This window comes from Papio anubis, chromosome 3 (assembly GCF_008728515.1).
Source record: "Papio anubis isolate 15944 chromosome 3, Panubis1.0, whole genome shotgun sequence".
NCBI classification, from domain to species: Eukaryota; Metazoa; Chordata; class Mammalia; order Primates; family Cercopithecidae; genus Papio; species Papio anubis.
In genome coordinates this window covers 20,705,818-20,726,483 of record NC_044978.1, presented here as the reverse complement: position 1 = coordinate 20,726,483, position 20,666 = coordinate 20,705,818, and the positions used below count along the sequence as shown (strand labels likewise).

General features: G+C 38.6%; 2 protein-coding genes across 16 annotated transcripts in view; one reads left to right on the top strand and one right to left on the bottom strand.

Moving 5' to 3' along the window:
- Positions 1 to 20,666, top strand: part of PALLD (palladin, cytoskeletal associated protein) — a 431,565-nt gene that overhangs the window by 389,216 nt on the left and 21,683 nt on the right. For 8 of the 14 annotated variants that reach the window (XM_031663998.1, XM_009207835.4, XM_017959194.3 and 5 more), the window contains 5 exons: positions 5,294 to 5,429; positions 8,957 to 9,055; positions 10,934 to 10,984; positions 12,832 to 13,053; positions 17,987 to 18,136. In XM_031663998.1, coding sequence (XP_031519858.1) covers positions 5,294 to 5,429; positions 8,957 to 9,055; positions 10,934 to 10,984; positions 12,832 to 13,053; positions 17,987 to 18,136 — 658 coding nt within the window. The remainder of the gene's footprint in view (positions 1 to 5,293; positions 5,430 to 8,956; positions 9,056 to 10,933; positions 10,985 to 12,831; positions 13,054 to 17,986; positions 18,137 to 20,666) is intronic. The other 6 variants (XM_009207837.4, XM_009207839.4, XM_031663997.1 and 3 more) reach the window with 2 other exon arrangements.
- CBR4 (carbonyl reductase 4) overlaps positions 9,001 to 20,666 on the bottom strand; it is a 125,173-nt gene continuing 113,507 nt past the window's right edge. Inside the window, exon 6 of one of the 2 annotated variants that reach the window (XR_001903014.3) lies at positions 9,001 to 9,145. The gene's annotated coding sequence lies outside the window, so the exon portion shown is untranslated. Of the gene's footprint in view, positions 9,146 to 17,566; positions 18,453 to 20,666 lie in introns of those variants that run through there. The other variant, XR_002521879.2, reaches the window with a different exon arrangement.

Below are 20,666 nucleotides of genomic sequence, written 5' to 3'. Positions count from 1 at the left end.
TGCAATGCAGTATGTCATGGAGCTCATGCTTGTTGAAGAGAATCTTTGATAGGCTGGACACATTCATTTTAGTAGGAGGCAGAGGTGGCCTAACAGCAAACTCTAGGTTCAGAATCTAATTTTCATAGCCTTCAAGGATGAATGCAATATAAACTGTGTAGCAGATTGTGATGATCATTCCAACTATGGAGGCAAGTATTTGTACATGCTATCTACAAGGCACCAAATAATGTAAATAATGCATGTGTCATCATTGCTACAAATTGTCCTCTTTCAGGACCTAACTATTTGGGTAAAGAACCTACAGTTCCCATCACCACTTATGTATGTATGTACAAACATATAAATTAGTCCAAATTCTAATTTTCTCTCATTTTTCTTTGTGGAAAAACAGATAAGAAAGATCAGTAAAGGAAGATATAAGTAATTAATGTTACAGTTATTCAATATACTAACTTGAATTAAATGTACTAAGAAGCAAAAACTATTAGTGTTCAGACTATCATGATGAAGCTTTTGGGTTTTTAAAATATATTTTCGTTTTTATGCATAAAATCTTCATACATAGAATTCCATGATGTCATCAGGCATTAACAATCACTTACCTTAGAAACCAACTCTTTTTTTCTAGGCTTAACAGGGCTTGTATTGATGTATTGGCCTAGCACTGTGCTCTGCTAGATGCTCTATAAATATTTGTCTAATCACTATTGGATATTTAAAAATATCTTTCAGCTGGGAACAGTGGCTCATGCCTGTTAATTCCAGCTCTTTGAAAGGCCAAAGCAGGAAGATCACTTGAGCCCAGGAGTTTGAGACCAGCCTGGGCAAGATAGGGAGAACCTGTCCCTACAAGAAATGGAAATTTAGCCAGGCATAGTGGTATGCACTTCTGGTCCCAGCCACTTGGAGGATGAGGCAGAAGGATTGCTTGAGCCTCCTAGGATGTGAAGGCTGCAGGGAGCTGTGATCACACCACTGCATTCTAGCCTGGGTGACAGAGTGAAACCCAGTCTATAAAAAGAAAAAAACATATTTCAGTTGATTGATTTTTATTTCTGTGCCAATTGTTTAGAACCAAGAAAATACGAGTACCTTAAATTCTGTAAGTAAAGAGGAAAATTTCTTTAACATTGTGGGAAATTAGGAATTAAGTAACTGCCCTTAACACTGGAAATCTTGATATGTTGAGGGAATTGACTTGTTAAAAGATAGAGGCCAGGTGTTGTAGCTCAGGCCTGTAATCCCAGCACTTTGGGAGGCCGAGGTGGGTGGATCACAAGGTCAGGAGTTCGAGACCAGGCTTAACAACATGGTGAAACCCCGTCTCTACTAAAAGTACAAAAATTAGCCAGGTGTGGTGGCACGTGCCTGTAATCCTAGCTACTCAGGAGGCTGAGGCAGGAGAACTGCTTGAACCCAGGAGGCAGAGGTTGCAGTGAGCCGAGATGGTGCCATTGTACTCCAGCCTAGGCAACAGAGTGAAAAAAAAAAAAAAAGGAAAGAAAAGAATAATCAGGGTGTTTACTTGAGCCAAAGACTAATTGTAATTGTACCCTTTGAAAGGATAAATTACCCTTGTGACAGGGACACAAACCAAGGTGACAACTCTATGAAATGTTCCAGAGCAGTTGTTCTAAGTCCCTTTAAGAGTCAAATATACTGAGAAATGCTTCCCAAGGAACAGGACTTATTCTACAGTGAACAGATAGATATTTTCTGGTCCAAGGGAACTTGTGGCTGACTTTTAAAAACCAGTTCTCTGCTCCTCTGTTGAGATGACCTGTTCTGACCTTAATGGTCCCCCTATCCCCTGTTTCTTTCTCATTTGTGCTGAGAACACAGCTCTCAGTGTAGTCTACCTGCAAAAACACAGTGGTGCCTTCTGTCATCGAAGGCTGCTCGTCAGCACATAGTTGTGCAATGGTTTACCTCGCACAGGCTTACAGTAATAATGGGAACGTGTGTGTTCCCAGTCCTTGCTGATGTAACGGAGACCTCGCTGTCTTCAGTTTACCTTTAAGATGACTTCAGAACCTAGCTCTTCTAGTTCTCAGATGTAAGGCTGTAGTCAAATGCAGAGAACTTTACATCTAAAATTGTATAATTTGTACTTGTCCTGAGGCTGACTTTTTACATATGGTCTGATTTCACATGGCTCTGGCACAAGTCTTCTTGACTGAGGAGGGGAGGGGAGAGAGAAATCAGAAGTAGAGATAGACAGTACATCCATTCACTCATTTCAGAAATATTATTTGAGTGTCTGTTAACAGCACTGTGATTAACAAAGGAGTCATGGTAAGGGAGAGACAATATGAAAAAGCAATAGCAGAGTGATAGATGCTATCAAGAAAACAACTAATGGGACAGGCTTAGTCAGGGACATCCTTTCCAAGGAGTCATTAGGCTGAAGACTGATGATAACAACCCCAGGTAAAGCAGTAGGAGGAGGGTCCAGGCTTAGGAAAACTAGCAAGCTATGTATGTGTTTGTTAAAGGATTGCATGGTACTAGAAATCGAAGTTATAAATAATTCCTGTGGTTCTTACTGTCTCAGGGTCTCCCTAAATATCAAAATCAGTTTGTAAAGTCTAGTGTTATCTTATTTGAACTTCAGGGCAAATGACTAAAAGGGACCAACCTAGAATAGCAGGTTTTAATCAGTTAGCATATTTTCCACTGTAGGTATCAGAAAACTCAACTACAAGGAGATTCGATCTACAGGGTTTACTGACTTATGAAACAAGTCTGGGGTAGAGCAGTTCCGTGGTAGGTTAAGACAGTGCCCCCAAAACATTATCAAGGCCCAAGTACTCTCCGTCTTTTCAGTCTATCATCATTGGCACATTTGGGTTCTCCTCTTACAGTTACAGAGTGAACACTGCCGCTTTTGACATTGCATTTCTGACACAGTGATATCCAGTGAAAGAAGAGGGGCATTTCTTCCTTCTGTTTCTTTTCAGAGATGAGAGAATTTTAACTAGAGCACCGCCACCCTCTCACTCCCCGCCACTCCCCCATTCTCATTGGCCCAGGCTATATCGCATGCCTTTGGCCAAGCTAATCACTCTCCAGGGGATTGAGATCATTTAAATTGGTGTACATTAATTACCCCCTGAGTTTGGGGAGGGGGATCATGTTTCTATAAGCACATTGAAGGGTGAACACCCAGCAAAATCAGGAAAAATTCAGCAAGGAAACAAAGGGGAGTGGCAAAGAGGAAAGAACGGCTGTTGGGAAGACCAGGAGCACAGGCCTCAGGAGTGCCTGGCATCGTGACTTAGGAGGGACGGGGGCAGAGTCTTTACAGGATCCTCAGAGTTTCTGCTGCATACTTAGTGGCTGTTTTGTTCCCAGCACTGGTGGGTGAAATGGTGAACCCACTGTTTAGGTACATTCCTTAGCCTTACTTGTGTTTTCCACTGTATCAGTGAAGTGACATGAGGCACACAGTGCCTTGACACTTTGGCAGTAAAGTTTTTTTGCTTGTTTGTTTTATTTTTTTTTATATTTATTTTTTTTTAGACAGAGTCTTGCTCTGTCGCCCAGGCTGGAGTGCAGCGGTGCGACCTCGGCTCACTGCAACCTCTGCCTCCAGTGTTCAAGCAATTCTCATACCCCAGCCTCCCAAGTAGCTGGGACTATAGGCACCCACCACCACATCCAGCTAATTTTTGTATTTTTAGTAGAGATAGGGTTTCACTGTGTTGGCCAAGCTGGTCTCAAACTCCTGGCCTCAGAGGATTCACCCACCTTGGTCTCCCAAAGTGCTGGGAATACAGGCATGAGCCACCACACCCGGCCTGCAGTAAAATTTTTAAACTTAGAAATATCTTATCATGAAGTATGTAATATAAATAAGGAACTATATACAATTTATATGTATACTTTAATAAAATGAAACTCTTACCCATTTCTAGTACCTTTGAAGCCCCCATGTGACCCTCCCCAATTGCATCCACTACTCTCCCTGAGAGGTAACTGCTACCCTGAATTTCTGAGTCAATCATTCTCTTCTCTTCATGGTTTTACCATGTATGTATGCTCCCCCTCCATTTCTTTCTAAAACTTTTGCATATATCACCTAGAGAACTTGTTAAAACACAGATTGCTGGGCCCCAGCTCTGAATTTGTGATTCAGTAGGTCTGGAGTGATGCCAAAAATCTGCGTTTCTAACAACTTCAGGTCATGCTAATACTGCTGGTCCAGGGACCACACTTTGAGAACCACTGCTGTAGCAGGGGACTGGTTTGCTTTTGCCTGTTTATAAATACAAGTATATCATATATATTCTTCTGTCACTTGCTTTTTTTCCACTGGAACTTTGTTTTTGAAGTTCAGCTTTGTTGATATGGGTAGCGATAGGTCAATTCATTTCCCCATTGCTTAGTATTCTGTTTCTCATTAATTTTTGTCCACTGCCCTGTGAGAGAAAAGGAAGAAAAATAGGAAGCAACTTGCTTAAGGCACCAACAGAAGTGATTCTGTACCCCCCAGGCATCCAGCACCAACGACCCTTGGTTCACACAGCTCAGGTCATTGTTGCTGCCTTTGGAAGGAAAGAGGCAGTGAGATATCACCTGTCCTAAGAGCCCTGGGCTCACCAGAAGTTCAGGAGGCTTTGGGACACCAGGCACAACAGGACCCGCAGACCTCCCAGAGCCCTCTTGTATAAAATAGACCTCAAATAACATTGGCCTATCCTAATCAAATCAGATACAAGGGGATGGAAGGGAAGGTAACAAACTTAATATTGATTTCAAATGGGCTAGGCACTATTGTTGAATAATGATTACAAAGCACTAGAAGACTGAATAAAAGTATGATAGAAATACGTTCACTTTCAACCTCTCAACATTCATATGTGGTATATATTTTCCTGTCAACATTCATATGTAGTATATATTTTTTTAAAACTCGCCCAAGGTCACAAACTTAATACAAGATAGAGTCGGATTTTAAACCTAGGTCTACTTACAAATCATATTATTCTTTCATTTTATGCTGCCGCCTTGCTGAGACTAAAATGTAGGCCTTCGCCATCCTTGGCATCTGCCTACCCACTAAGGCATACTCCCCTAATGTATATGAACCTTCTCTGAAACCTGGATCTAATTAGTGTTACCTGAACCAGCTTTCATGGTTCTTTCCATAATAGTTGCAATAGATGTAGCATAAAAAAGAGTGGGAGGACATGCTGACACCTTGCACTGTCTTTGTTGGACTTGAATGTTTGACTTGGATTTATATGCCTGGCGACTAACTATATTGCCTTGTGTTTTTGTCCTGCAGAGGATTTCCAAAGAAGGCCAGTAGAACTGCTAGAATAGCCTCCGATGAGGAAATTCAAGGCACAAAGGATGCTGTTATTCAAGATCTGGAACGAAAACTTCGCTTCAAGGAGGACCTCCTGAACAACGGCCAGCCGGTACTGATAGATTTGGGACCCGGACTTGGAATATTAGCTACCCACATACCTTTCTTCCTTTTTCTAAGACTTAGGCTCTTGATATTTGTCCACAACATTATTATCATTATTATTATTATTACTATTTTTGAGACAGGGTCACACTTCATCACCCATGCTGGAGTGCAATGGTGTTATCACAGCTCACTGCATCCTTGACCTCCCAGGCTCAAACAATCCTAAGACCCCAACCTCCTGGGTAGCTGGAACCACAGGCACATGCCACCATGCCTGGCTAATTTTTTGTTTTTGTGGAGACAGAGTCTCCCTATGTTGCCTAGGCTGGTTTCAAACTCCAGAGCTCAGGCTATCTGCCCGCCTCGGCCTCCCAAAGTGCTGGAATTACAGGCGTGAGGCATTGCACACAGCCACATTATTTTATTACCCTTGAATCTCAACATTTCTCTTAATATTAGCATTTGAATCCAGAGACAAAAGAGAAAACGAAAGGCCTTCCTTCTATTCAGTCTTCACTGCTTTCTCCTATGCATAAAACCTTTCTAAGAATGAAGAGAGTAAGTGGGAAAGAAAGGAAGAAGGAAGGGCAGATATCTGGTTGGGGGTGGAACAAATGAGCAATGCCAATGGTATTTAAAAAAAAAAAAAAAGAAGAAGAACACAGGGATTCCATTCTGGCTGATAGGGTTGGGGAGGGATGGAGAAGGTGTGCTTTGGAATGGTTTATATAGTATCAAAAAGAGAATTTGTTTTCTATGGTATATACTGCTTATACACACACAAAAAAATCTAGAGAAACCATTGGGGAAGTTCTGTTCTTTTCTCTTGGACTACTACTAGACATTGATTCAGCATCTGAAAGAGTAAAGGCTGTTCCAAAATCTTATTCTGGTTTGCTAGAGCAAGACAACTAAACTGTAGGAAAAAAATAATTATTTTACAGCTGCAGAACTGTACAGTACCTAAATAGATTTGGTAAAATATATAGATAAGATGTTTTCTCCACTGGATTTAAGTCTTTCCTCATCAGTTTTTTGGTTTTCTTTTTCCATCTCTTTTATTGATGCTATTCTTTTAAAATACTCTTTTCTTTTTAAAATACTATTTCCAGAATATTTTAAGGGGATGGGAAAAGCAAATCTAGGAAATAAGACATACCAGGTAAAGGAGAAGAACCTTCTGTAGCTTTATTAAGGAATTATCACTGGAAAAATTTGCCTGGCTCTTAAGTACAAAAAAAAGGATCTTTTTGTATAAAATCTCCCTTTCACACACCTTTTTCAGAGTAGAAAGCTCTCTCTAATTATGTTTTCTGAGAATTTTAATTATCAAACATTGATAAGTAAAACTGTGAGAACAGACCACACTTGAATAGAAAGGTGGAGAGCAGAGGAGGGGTGCTGAGTGCTGATTTTAGTTATTAGGGTATCTTAATCTGATTAACAAAGATTAAAATTTGAATGAAGTTTTGTGTTAGTTACTCATTTCCCTGAGTATAGAAGATTTTCACAAAAGGAAAATATTTTCTCCCTGAAATAAGTGATTGCATGTGTAAATGTACATACTCTGGAACTTTTCCCTGGCTCTGTCAACTAAAGCCTTTAAAAGATTAAAATAAATACATATGGGAACTTTTTCAAGCCAGGTAAGGCATCACTCCAGTTTTTGTTTTTTGTTTTTGTTTTTGTTTTTTCTGGCTATTTATGTCAGTGTTCCTTATGGACTAAGATTCTCTTAAGGTAAGACTTCCATAAGCTATTGGTCAACCCACATTATATATATTGTATGTATATTTATATTCATCTGTTTAGCAGTGAATAACATTCACAGTAAGTTCCACAGGTATCCACATTTGAGAGCTTAAAATGACAAGTAAGTTTTCCCTTTTTAGAAAATGGGATTCTCAACCAACTTTTTCCTATTATTATATATTATTCTCTTTCTTATTTTTGGTGTCTGTAGACAAGGGCTTTTATAGCCAGATGGCATAGTGACTTAGAAACAAAACTGTGAGGTATATTTGGCTTCTAGTGGTAGCAGGTGCATTCTGGTGAAGGAATAGATATGAAATTGGTATTTCTGCTTATGAGGGACAGAGTGGAAATCACTTCAGGCCTGCCTTTGATGTGTTACAATTCCCCATGAAAAGATTAAGAAAGCTTTTTAAGAGATCAGGTATTTAAGACTCTCTTTGAAAACTGAATTCACTGATTTTTTTAATAGGTGTAAGAAAATTAATTTAATAACATAATGGACTCAGATGCTTCATGCAGCACTCAGACTCCCACCTCTGCCTCTTCTTGTCCTCTGCCCTTTCTTTATTAAGTGAAATAATTTGAACTGCAGGACTATCTGTCATTTGGCATTTGACTTGTTTCACTTCCCGGTTTCAGCTGGGATTGAGACCAGCAATTACTGGAAATTATAAATTTACCCAACATATTTTCCTGATTAGAGAGCTTCCAATCAAATTTGCATTTATATTTAGAAGTTTGGAAGTTTATCTGGAATGATTTCTGTACATTTTTTAGATTCTACCTTACCAATTATTCTCTTATTTCTAATCAAATACTTGCTTATAAAATGCCCCTGATGAGGCAGATGGTGTCTGAAAGTTCCTTCCAGACCTGTAAGACTAAGGCACTTTAGAATGAGTATTCAAGAGCAGGTATCACCCCAGTAGTCACACAAAAATGCTGGCATTTCTTATGTATAAGAATGGCATAGGTAAAATGGTTTGGGCCAATTCCAAAGTGCTAGCTGTGAGATGCAAGAACACTACCACTTTCTTTGCCTGATGGGCAAGCAGTCTGCTTCTGAGTCAAGTCAACCGAGCCCGTTAGCTTTGACAAGTGTCTTGCATAATCCTGTTGCTAATTCAGCCATGCACCTCATTCTCTGTGGATTATAATAATTGCCTCCAATCCCCTACATTACACAGCAGCCTGGGAAATGCTCTTAGAGGTGAGAACCCCATCATTGCCAGCTCATCCAAATCTTCCTTTAGCTAACGTTTACTGAGCACATACTGTTAAATGACTGATAGAATTATTTCCATTAGTGATACCCATTCTTTTCTTTTTAGTCAGTTTATTCTCCTTTGAGTATCATTCTCTTTTTTCTCTCAGTCAGTATTAGAGATGACTTGGCTGTTCTGAAGCTGATGGACGGCTATAAAAATAACATTTCTTTTAAATTGTATTTTGCTGTTTTATTATCTTTTTTTCTATGTTTTTCATTAAGGACATGACAAATCTTTTCTGTGTGGTTTCTGCCTTACCGCTTATGGCTCACTTTAAATTTGTGCTGTACCAATTGGTGGCTCTCTGGATTAGGCCATTAGTACTAGAAAGGGAGGTAAAAAGGTAGAACAGCTGAAGCAAGAAAAAGAAAATATGCAGGTATCTGAAGCTGGAGAGAGAACAGTTACAGAAAATCATTAAAATGTGTTGTTTTTTACTCTTTTTCATAGGGCAATACATATTTGTGATTTTGCTAATTTTGTATTTTTTGGGACTTACTTTGTTTAGAGGTTAACATACGAAGAAAGAATGGCTCGCCGACTACTGGGTGCTGACAGTGCGACTGTCTTTAATATTCAGGAGCCAGAAGAGGAAACAGCTAATCAGGTACACCATGTTGCTCTGGACTTCTTAGGGTAACATTTATTATGTCCCCTTTTTCCATCTTCCTTATGGATACTGTTTTTGGGATTCATTCTGTGGAAAGTAGAGGGCAAGTCACAGAAAAGCAGTATTAATATCATCAGTCAACCTCACAGCTAATTTTTATTGAGCACATACTATGTTAAGTGACTGACAGAATTCCTTCCATCAGTGATGCCTGTTCTTTTTATCTTCTTCTTGATTATTCTCCTTTCCAGTACCTTTCCATTTTCCTATCCTATGTTTTTTGCAAAATAATTTTGTGTGGAGAAACACATTTTCACTGACATTGTTTGAAATAACTAGTGAATACTTCCCATTAGAGTTGGCCCTTGAACAACACGGGAGTTAGGGGGACCAATCCCATGCACTGTTAAAAACCCACAAATGGCCAGGTGCAGTGGCTCATGCCTGTAATTGAAGCACTTTGGGAGGCTGAGGCAGGCGGATCACAAGGTCAGGAGATGGAGACCATCCTGGCCAACATGGTGAAACCCCGTCTCTACTAAAAATACAAAACTTAGCCGGGTGTGGTGGCGCATGCGTGTAGTCCCAGCTACTCGGGAGGCTGAGGCAGGAGAATTGCTTAAACCCGGGAGGTGGAGATTTCAGTGAGCTGAGATTGTGCCACTGCACTCCAACCTGGTGGTACAGTGAGACTTCATCTCCAAAAACAAAAAAAAAAAAACACATACAACTTTTGACTCTTCAAAAACTTAACTAATAGCCTACTGTTGACTGGAAGCCTTACTGATAACAAAGAGTTTATTAACACATATTCTGTATGTTATATGTATTATAGACTGTACTTTTAAGTAAGCTAGAAAAAAGAAATATTATGAAGAACATCTTAAGGAATAGAAGTTACATTTACAATTCATTAATGGAAGGTGGGTCATCATAAAGGTCTTCATCCTCATCATCTTAAATTAGAGTAGTCTGAAGAGGAGGAAGAAGACGAGGGGTTGGTCTTGCTTGTCTCAGGGGTTGCAGAAGAGGAAGAAAATCCATATATAAGTGGACCCATGCAGTTCAAACCTGTGTTGTTCAAAGGTCAACTGTTGAGCCTTAATATCTAGTCAAAATAAAACAGAAAATATTATCTGTTTATCTTCTTTCACATATATACAGATTCTCTTTAACTTAGTATGGGGTTATGTCCTGATAAACTCATTGTAAGTTGGAAATACTGTAAGTTGAAAGTGCATTTAAGGCCGGGCGCAGTGGCTCACGCCTGTAATCCCAGCACTTTGGGAGGCCAAGGCGGGTGGATTACCTGAGGTCAGGAGTTCGAGACCAGCCTGACCAACATGGTGAAACCCTGTCTCTACTAAAAATACAAAAATTAGCCAGGTGTGGTGGTGTGCGCCTATAGTCCCAGCTACGCGGAAGGCTGAGACACAGGAATCGCTTGAACCCGGGAGGCAGAGGTTGCAGTGAGCCAAGATCGTGCCACTGCACTCCAGCCAGGTGACAGAGCGAGACTCCATCTCAAAAAAAACAAAAAAAAAAAAAAAGTGCATTTAATACACCTAACCCTACTGAACATCATAGGTTAGCCTAGTCTATTTTAAATGTGCTCACAACACTTACATTAGCTTACAGTTGGGCAAAATCATCTAACACAAAGCCTATTTAAAATAAAGTATTGAATATCTCATGTGATTTATGGAGTACTATACCGAAAGTGAAAAGCAGAATGGTTGTGTGAGTACTCACAGTACCGTTACTACCAAATGCTTATTGCTAGCACAAAAGTTTCACTTAACGAAAATTGGAAATCTTGCTGCATTCTTATTATTTCTATTATTAGTCTTCACATGTTTTTTTCTACCATTACAGGACATTGGTTCTCCTCATGCTTCTGTAGGGAGTCCTCTGGATGGTCAAAAGGTTAAGCTTTTCACCTTTCTTCTTCTTCCAGTCTTTCACTGTGTCTATTTTCTTCTGTTCTTCCTGTTTTACGTGTGTTTCTATCTTTTCTGTCATATATTAATTATAAATGCTATGACCAGTGTCTATTTCATTTAATATCAGATATGCAAAATTACTGCAACATGAGTTTTCTTGTCATGTATTTACCAGCTTGAATTTATTTATTTATTTTTATTTATTTATTTATTTATTTTTGAGATGGAGTTTTGCTCTTGTTGCCCAGGCTGAAGTGCAATGGTGTGATCTCGGCTCACTGCAACCTCTGCCTCCTGGGTTCAAGCGATTCTCCTGCCTCGGCCTCCCCAGTAGCTGGGATTACAGGTGCACACCAATATGCCTGGCTAATTTTGTATTTTTAGCAGAGATGGGGTTTCACCATGTTGGTCAGGCTGGTCTCGAACTTCTGACCTCAGGTGATCCAACCGCCTTGGCTTCCCAAAGTGCTGGGAATACAGGCATGAGCCACAGTGCCTGGCCTCCGACTTGAATTTAATTCTGTCATTAGTGGATACTCTGAACATTAAAGCAAGAAAAGTTTTTCATTTGTTATACCTTTCTATGGGGAAAAAATGTGCTAATTCTTCAAGTGATTAATTTGATAGCAATTAGATGAAGCAAAACAACTTGTAGTATAATTCTTGCAGTTTTATTCATACTGTTGTACTTCTTCCCTCAAACCAACAAACTGTTTTTTAAACACTGAGTAACTTCTTTAAGAGGAAACATCGTTAAAGTCATCTTTCATTTAATATTAAATAGGGAATGTTTTACGTAGACTGCCTTGTCTTCATTGCACTTTTTCTTTTTTGTTTTGGAGACAGGGTCTCACTCTTTTGCCCAGGCTTGAGTGCAGTGGCACAATCACGGCCCACTGCAACCTCAACTTCCCAGGCTCAAGCGGTCCTCCCACCTCAGTCTCCCAAGTTGCTGGGACAACAGGCATGTACCACCATGCCCAGCTATTTGTTTTTTTTAATTTTTTGTAGAGATGGGTCTCACTTTGTTGCCCAAGCTGGTCTCAAACTCCTGGCCTGAAGCAATCCTCCCACCTTGGCCTTCCAAAGTTTTGGGAATTACAGGCATGAGCCACTGTACCTGGCCTTTATTGCACTTTATAGGCAAGGAAATTGTAGGATCCACCTTCATCACCATAGGAATGTTGGTGGATTGTTTGCTTTTGTGTTTTAGGCAAATTTTGACTAGACTGTCCTATTTTTTCTTCTAAAGATGGTGGGTTCCTAGCAGCTGCAGAGCTGAGGAGGAGGCCCTTGCAAGGCAGGGATTGTTATAGGTGAAAAAAACAAAACAAAACAAAACAAAACATGGTACCATTTTTTCCATTATTCTTTTGCTAAAATTGTATTAATATGGCAGCTGTTTGCCACATGTACTGTTAGCCTTCTGGAGAGATGCACCACCCTGCATCAGCTTTTACCCTACAGAAGGAAATCAGCGTTCCATTATATTTTATTGTTATCAACAGTTTAGGAATACATAGCTTTGCTTTTGCCTTTTTCTTTCCTTCCCCTTCTTTGCCCTTGCCTGAGAGAAAAGAAGGAAAAAAAATGGATCTTTCTTCCCCCGCTCTTTTTGGATGATAGGACTTGAAGACAATCTGCAATACCATATAAACTTACTTCCAGATGTTTTTCGTTTCATATGCAATTGAATTGGGCTCAGACTGTGTTTTTAAGCTCTATGGTAAAAATACCACTGTCTTCTAGGTCCTTATTGGGGGGCAGGGATAGACTTGACACTTTGTGAGAAGGGATTGAGTCTGCTAACTTAAACTTTCCTTGATACAGGAATACAAAGTCTCCAGCTGTGAACAGAGACTCATCAGTGAAATAGAGTATAGGCTAGAAAGGTCTCCTGTGGATGAATCAGGTGATGAAGTTCAGTATGGAGATGTGTCTGTGGAAAATGGAATGGCACCATTCTTTGAGATGAAGCTGAAACATTACAAGATCTTTGAGGGAATGCCAGTAACTTTCACATGTAGAGTGGCTGGAAATCCAAAGCCAAAGGTGAGCTGGGAACATGGCTTTTTAAGAGTCATTCTCTGAGGAAAGGTTTAGCTTCCAAAATATAGCATGCTGGTAGGAGACAAGAGATACAAATGATCTTTCTCAATACCCACGATATAAAGGGTTTTAAATATTCTGAAGTTCTGGGCCATCTTCAGGAGGCATTAGAAACCAAAAAAGGTGGTGGGGGAGTGGAATTTGGGTTTGAAGAATAGAGTACAGAATAACTAACAGGGAGCTCTTCACACACCTATATCATTTATTCCTCATTGTTACTACCAAATCGCAAATAACTAAACTGAGTTCTGTGAGGTGAGTTTCCAAGGTTAGAGAGCTGGTGAGTGGCCAAGCCTGCATATGAACCCAGTGCTCTGTACCATACAGAGAAGTAATGCTCACCACTGGTTGTAATAACTTACAGTCTTTAATCAAAACACCAAGGCTGCTTCTATTAATATTTACAGAGGGAGGTGGGGTGAGGAATATTGTTTAGAACGGATAATGACAAATTCTGATACCATGCAGGACTAGGATGACCTGGATGGGAGCCCTCCATGCAAACATATGGAAATGCTGGATAAGGAGCTGCCCTCTCTTTAAAGGAAGGCCTTAGAATCCCTGTTTACTAGCCCAGCAAGGCGATAAACAGAAGTACACTTTTCCCTAGAACTTGAGTGAAAAGAATAAAGAAGGCAAAAAATTAAAACCTCTAAACTACACTATCATATGATAGGGAGCCAAAAGCTGAGAAATGTGAAATTTAGTGCTGGATGATTAAAATTCTTAGAAGCAAGCAAAAAATTGCCTTATATAAAGGTAATAATATGTGAAGAAATAACCATGAGGAGAGTTGTGTTAGGCCATTTTTGCATAAAGGGATTCCTGAGACTGGGTAATTCATAAAGGAAATAGGTTTTATTGGCCAAGCATGGTGCCTCACACCTGTAATCCCAGCATTTTGTGAGGCTGAGATGGGTGGTCAGGAGTTTGAGACCAGCCTGGCCAACATGGTGAAACCCCATCTCTACTGAAAATACAAAAATTAGCTGGGCATGGCAGTGGGCGCCTATAATCTCAGCTACTCAGCAGTGACCGAGATCATGCCATTGCACTCCAGCTCGAGGCGACGACAATGAGACTCCGTCTCAAAAAAAAAAAAAAGGTTTTATTGGCTCACAGTTCTGCATGGTATACAGGTATAGTACTGGAATCTGCTCCTGGTGAGGCCTTAGGAAGCTTACAATCATGGCGAAGGCGAAGGTGGAAAAGGTGAATCACACAGCAAGAGTAGGAGCAAGAGAGAGAAGTGGTGGAGGTCCCAGACTTTTAAACAACCAGATCTCATGTGAACTAACTGAGCAAGAACTTACTTATCACCAAGGGGATGGTGCTAAACTATTCATGAGGGATCCACCCCCATGATCCAGTCACCTCCTGCCAGGCCCCACCTCCAACATTGGGAATCCCATTTCAGCATGAGATTTGGAGGGGACAGACATCCAAACCATAGTAAGAGTCAATAGTACAAGAAACAGAAAAACAGAAGGCCAAGTATTGCACGATATTGAACAATCTTAAGTAGCCTCTAAAATAACTTTAAAATGATTGAAACAATTTTAAAAAGAATGGAAACTATAATGAAAGAACAAGAATACAAATTTATAAAATAAGCATAGAGCAATGTACTCATTGAAATAAAAAGCTTAATAGTGGCATAAAATGAAAGAAGGAAAAGTGATAAAAAAAATATACATACCTGACACTTTTAGGTGTTAATTTCCAATAGCTCCATGCATTGTTTTATTTTTCCACTATGGCAGATTTTACCATCATATTCTTTTCTTAAAACTGACATGCAACGCCAAAGTCAAAGATCAAAGAAAAAAGCCTTCAATTTTCAAACGCTATATACTTTCTAATAAAATGGGATTTTTAAAATAAACTCCATTGTTGTAGAAAACTTTTTACAATATTCTTAGCATAATTTACGTTAACAGCTGTGTATTCACAACATGTTATCAAAGGCATGTATTAAATTTGTAGCTTATGAATGAAATTCAACAAGGAATTATATCTTGAACTTCCAAGATATTCACAAAAAGATTCTACATTATTTTCAAAACTTACACAAGACTTAAGATCACTGATCAAGTTCTAAGATTATTGATTCTTATAGAATACTACATTAACTTGAAAGATGGGCTTTTGTTTTTAATATAACTGTATTTTCTTCCTAATATAAATTTAAATGTTTCACAGCTAACTTCATTGTTTAAACTTTTTATTGTTAAATGTTACTCTTTCATCCCTCCTTCCTGTCCCTCAACCTTCATCCTCCTTCCCATTCTTTTCTTCCCTCTCTCATTTATTAAAGGTCTACTTTGGCATATGCCATATAAATTACATTAGGATTGTTAAAGTATGGAATATTCATGTTTAAAGAAATACATGTTTTTTAGGCTTATGTTTTAAAAATATTTTATTCCTCCCTTGACATGCTTGTTCTAGTCGAGCCATAGGAAGATTGAAAATAATTTCTAATTTACCCTATTCTCATTCTTGTGCCCTCCCGAATTTCTCCCTGCATTAGTAGGCTTAGTAAAATTTTGGAAATATTTCTTAGATCTTATTTGAAAGTTATATGCCAAGTATAATGGAGGTGAAAAAATATGATTAAAGAAATAACTCAAGAACTGGCATTGTGGCAAGAATGCAAAAGGAAGAAATTGTATACTTATTACAGCTTCTTTTTTCCATCAGAAATAGTCAACCATAGCCAGGCGCGGTGGCTCATGCCTGGAATCCCAGCCCTTTGGGAGGCTGAGGCAGGCAGATCTCTTGAGGTCAGGAGTTTGAGAACAGCCTGGCCAACATTGTGAAACCCCATCTCTACTAAAAATACAAACCATTAGCTGAGCATGGTGGCATACACCTGTAATCCCAGCTACTCAGGAGGCTGAGGCAAGAGAATCACTTGAACCCAGGAAGTGGAAATTGCAGTGAGCCAAGATCACGCCACTGCACTCTTTAGCCTGGGTGACAGAGCTAGACTCGTCTTAAAGAAGAAAAAAAGAAAAAGAAACCATCAACTACTAAAAAGTAAAATAATTATGAAGTATGATACTTTACATAATTTAAGTTTTAGAACTGAAAGTTATTAGTCTAGTTGATGATTACTTTTTAGATTCTAGAGTTTAATACATAATATAGTTTCTGTAAATTTGGAGCTATCTGAAAAATGTGAGTTTGAAAAGTTAGAGCAGTCATATCCTGATAATTCATGCATTTATTTAGTGCTATATATTTCTAGTCTTTTCCTTTCTTAGGATGGAGGTTTCAAAAAGATTTTTCAGATTCAAATACTTTGACAGACAGTTGAATTTGAATGCCAGTTTATGTTACCAATTTACATACTGATTTACATTAAGGAAGAAGTTTGTTTTAACAACTAAAGGGTCTAAAGTATATTTCTTTTGTTAGGAATCAGTTAGGAATACTTTTGGCTGCAAGGAACAAAAAATGACAACAAAGAACTTGCTGTGGCTTAAAAAAGGAAAGGTTTATTTGCTTATCTAATAAGTCTGGAGGTGGGGTGATGTAGCTATTAATTCAGCATCTCAGTCATGTTAGGGCTGTTGGCACTGTGATTCATTATGATAAGCCTATCTTTCAACTGTGTTGTTCCACTAAATCAAAAATAATAATGAACTTAGCCAGGCATGGTGGCTCACACCTGTAATCCCTGCCACTCTGGAGGCTGAGGCATGAGAATTGTTTGAACCTGGGAAGCGGAGGTTACAGTGAGCCAGGATTGCACCACTGCACTTTGCACTCCAGCCTGGGGCGCCCTGTCTCCAAAACAAAACAAAATCTCAGAACTCAGACATCCATGGACAATTGGTTTTGTTTAAAAGTGAGGGAAGGAAGGAGGACCTTTGGACTACTTTAAAATATTGTATTTAGTCAAAATTTACTTTTATTTTTCACATTTTTTTCTTTTGAGACAGGGCCTCAGTAACCTAGGCTGGAGTGCAGTGGCATGATCACAGCTCACTGCAGCCTTAGCCTCCTGGGCTCAAACAATCCTCCTGACTCAGCCTCCCAAATAACTAAGACTATAGGCATGCACCACCACACCTAGATTATTTTTTTTTAAATTTTTTGTAGAGACAGGGTCTTACTATGTTGCCCAGGCTGGTCTTGAATTCCTGGGTTTGAGCAATGCTCCTCAGCCTCCCAAAGTGCTGGGATTATAGGTAGGCATGAGCCACTGTACCTGGCCCACATTTAATTTTTTAACCGAAGTTATATATCTGAAAATTATTATACTTTTCAATACTACTGTGTTTTCTTTAACATAATGGGGATAGGTGACATTTAACCTTTGTTCATATGCTTACTGGCCCAGAAATGAAGCAATAGTGTTCCACCCATCACCAACCCTTAGTTATTACCTCCCTCCCTACCAACCTCTTTTATTTGTCAAACACAATTCAGTGAAATGGTTAGAGTTTGGGGTCTGCTTTTGTTCTCCAAAACAACCTTTTTACTTTTATTTTATAAACAATACATTTTAATTGCTGGTACATTTGAAAAAAGAAAGAAGCAAAAAGAAAAACGGCCTGTAATGCCACTTCATAGAAATAATCATTGCCAAAATTCAATATATCCCTTCATATAAATAATATATGAATGTAAGTGCCACATTTTTAAAAACAAAAGGAAGGTATATAATTTTAAAACTCCAATAGAATTTAAATTTTTACCTGCTTTTTTTCACTGAAAAATCAGTTTCTTATTCAGGTATTTGGTTTAACGTTTTAACATGAAAACTCAGATCAGCTCTGCAAACCACACTGTTACTGCTTTCAGTTCTCCAAATAGAGTAGGAATACACAAACTCTTAATCTTTAATCTTTGTTTCTATTCCCAGATCTACTGGTTTAAAGATGGGAAGCAGATCTCTCCAAAGAGTGATCACTACACCATTCAAAGAGATCTCGATGGGACCTGCTCCCTCTATACCACAGCCTCCACCCTAGATGACGATGGGAATTATACAATTATGGCTGCAAACCCTCAGGTAAAGAAGGGTATAATTCTGGGCTCAGTTCTGTGTCTAGTGCTTACAGGCATTTGATTGGACAAAGGAACTATTTAAAAGGTAAAGTTAAGAAGTTTCTTTGATTTATGAAACTATTTTTCCAAATTCTGCATCCATCTTGGTTTCAGAGGATAGAAGAATTCTTTGTTTCATGAATATTTATTTATTCCATCAGATGTTGTTCTATAGGAATGATTATGGTGCAGATGTTCATTCCTTCCACAAATATTAAGGGTCTAATATGTACACACTTTCTATGTGGGTGATGGGGTTGCGTGGTAGACTGGAGAAAGTCCTATGGTTTAAAAAAAAAAAAAAGCAATTAACAAATACATAAATAATATAAATTTACATGAAGTTATATTACTTTACATAAATAATATAAAATTACATGAAGAAAATAAAGGAGAAAAAGAGAGTGAGTGGCATACATAGGCTGTATAAGAAAAACTGAACAAAGTAAAATATTTTAAAAGAAACATCAGTGGGATTTAATGTGCAAATGTAGACAAATGATAATTTTGTTAGCATTCAGGTTTATCAGTTTTCATCAAAATGTTTTCTCTTGTATTTGCCTTTAACTTAGGGTCAAAAAATCAGTTGCCTTCTTAGAATTTAATAGGAGGCTGCAGGTATCGTGTTGCCAGTTCAAGCCTGCAAATTCTTTTTTATTATGTTACACATTTTAGTCACTATGTTGGATATAGGGGATACAAAAATGAGTAAGAAGTTATTTTGTACCTCAAGAGCTCAATGTATGACAGGTAGTTTTACTAAGTCTGTAAAAGTCGTATAAATAATACACTTTTAAAAAGGAAAAAAAAGGCATGGTAAAACGAACAGTTTTCTCTAGAAGTCATCTTTTTAGACTCTCTGATCTATTTATATCATTCCATATTATTTCTTTTGAAGAAAATATTTAGCATTAGAAACTATGTAAATAATTTTAATGATGCTACAAACTTTTAATTAAAGTTTCTGGCCTGGGTGCAGTGGCTCACACCTGTAATCCCAGCACTTTGGGAGGCTGAGACAGGTGGATTGCTTCAGCCCAGGAGTTTGAGACCAGCCTGGCCAACATAGTAAAACCCTGTCTCTACTAAAAATACAAAAATTAGCCAGGTGTGGTGGTATGCACCTGTAATCCAAGCTACTCAGGAGGTTGAGGCACGAGAATCGCTTGAACCTGGGATGCAGAGGTTTCAGTGAGGTGAGATCATGCCACTGCACTCCAGCCTGGGTGACAGAGTGAGACTCTGTTTCAAATAAATAAAGTTTGTTCAAAGTTTATTATATTCTGATATTCCATGGTCATATAAATATATTTTTCTGCAATAATATTAAGATCAGAATGAAAACAAATTATCCAGCTAATCAGGCTGTGATAAAGCACAGCAAACTCTTCACTGTTAATGAAAAGCTTCTATATTAATGCACATTCTTGAAGTTCTAAACTTTTTAATCAATGAACACATGACCATCACCCTGAAAAAGTCTAAATCACTATTATGAAGTTGCATTTTAATGTTTCTGTTTATATTTGATATATATGAAGAAACAAAAGTGGAACTTGCTTTTTTTTTATTTTTTTTGAGACGGACTCTTGCTCTGTTGCCCAGGCTAGAGTGCAGTGGTGTGATCTCGGCTAACTGCAATCTCTACCTCCTGGGTTCAAGCAATTCTTCTGCCTCAGCAGCACCACACCCAGCTAATTTTTTATATTTTTAGTAGAGACGGGATTTCACCTCAGGTGATCAACCTGCCTTGGCCTTTTTTTTCCTTAGTATATTTTCAGTGCATTTCCTTGACATTAACAAATTCTAGCTTTTAGTTTAGTTTTTTTGCCTGTTGAAGAAAATGGTGGAAAACTGACAAAATCCAAAATTTTTCTTCGTGTTGGGTCGTTTATTCCTCTTTTGCCCTAGAAAGGCTGGGATATATTATGGGATGGAATTATCTGTAGTCCTTAAGTATTTCCAACACTGGGACCCTGCTATTAATTTCAAGGCATTTTTCTTAGCATGTTATAAACTGTTATTGGAATAAGTCGTTTTATAGAACAAAAGAATATAAACGTAAAACTGCAATTGTGAGTCTGCTTAGTGTCTTCCTCAAATTATAGTAATGCATTTTTACATGTGGAAAAGTTCTCAGTGGGGAAGGACTGACTAAGTGGCCAATGGCAGTGTGCAGAGTTTAAGACAGCAGGCCAGCCTCGGGAGTCAGTAGTCTCCAATCATTTAAACTCTCTTGACAAATTATTATGAAGTCACTAGATGAAGGTGAGCTGCTGAAGATCTCCCTTGGATCATTCCATATTACATACATATAACATCACATTGTACCCCACAAATATATACAACTATAATTTGTCAATTAGAATAAAAAATAAATTTTTATTTATTTACATAGAGACAAGGTCTTCTTCCTCAGTCACCCAGGCTGGAGTACAGTGGCATGATCATGGCTCACTGCAACTTAGAAGTCTTGGGCTCAAGCAGTCCTCCCA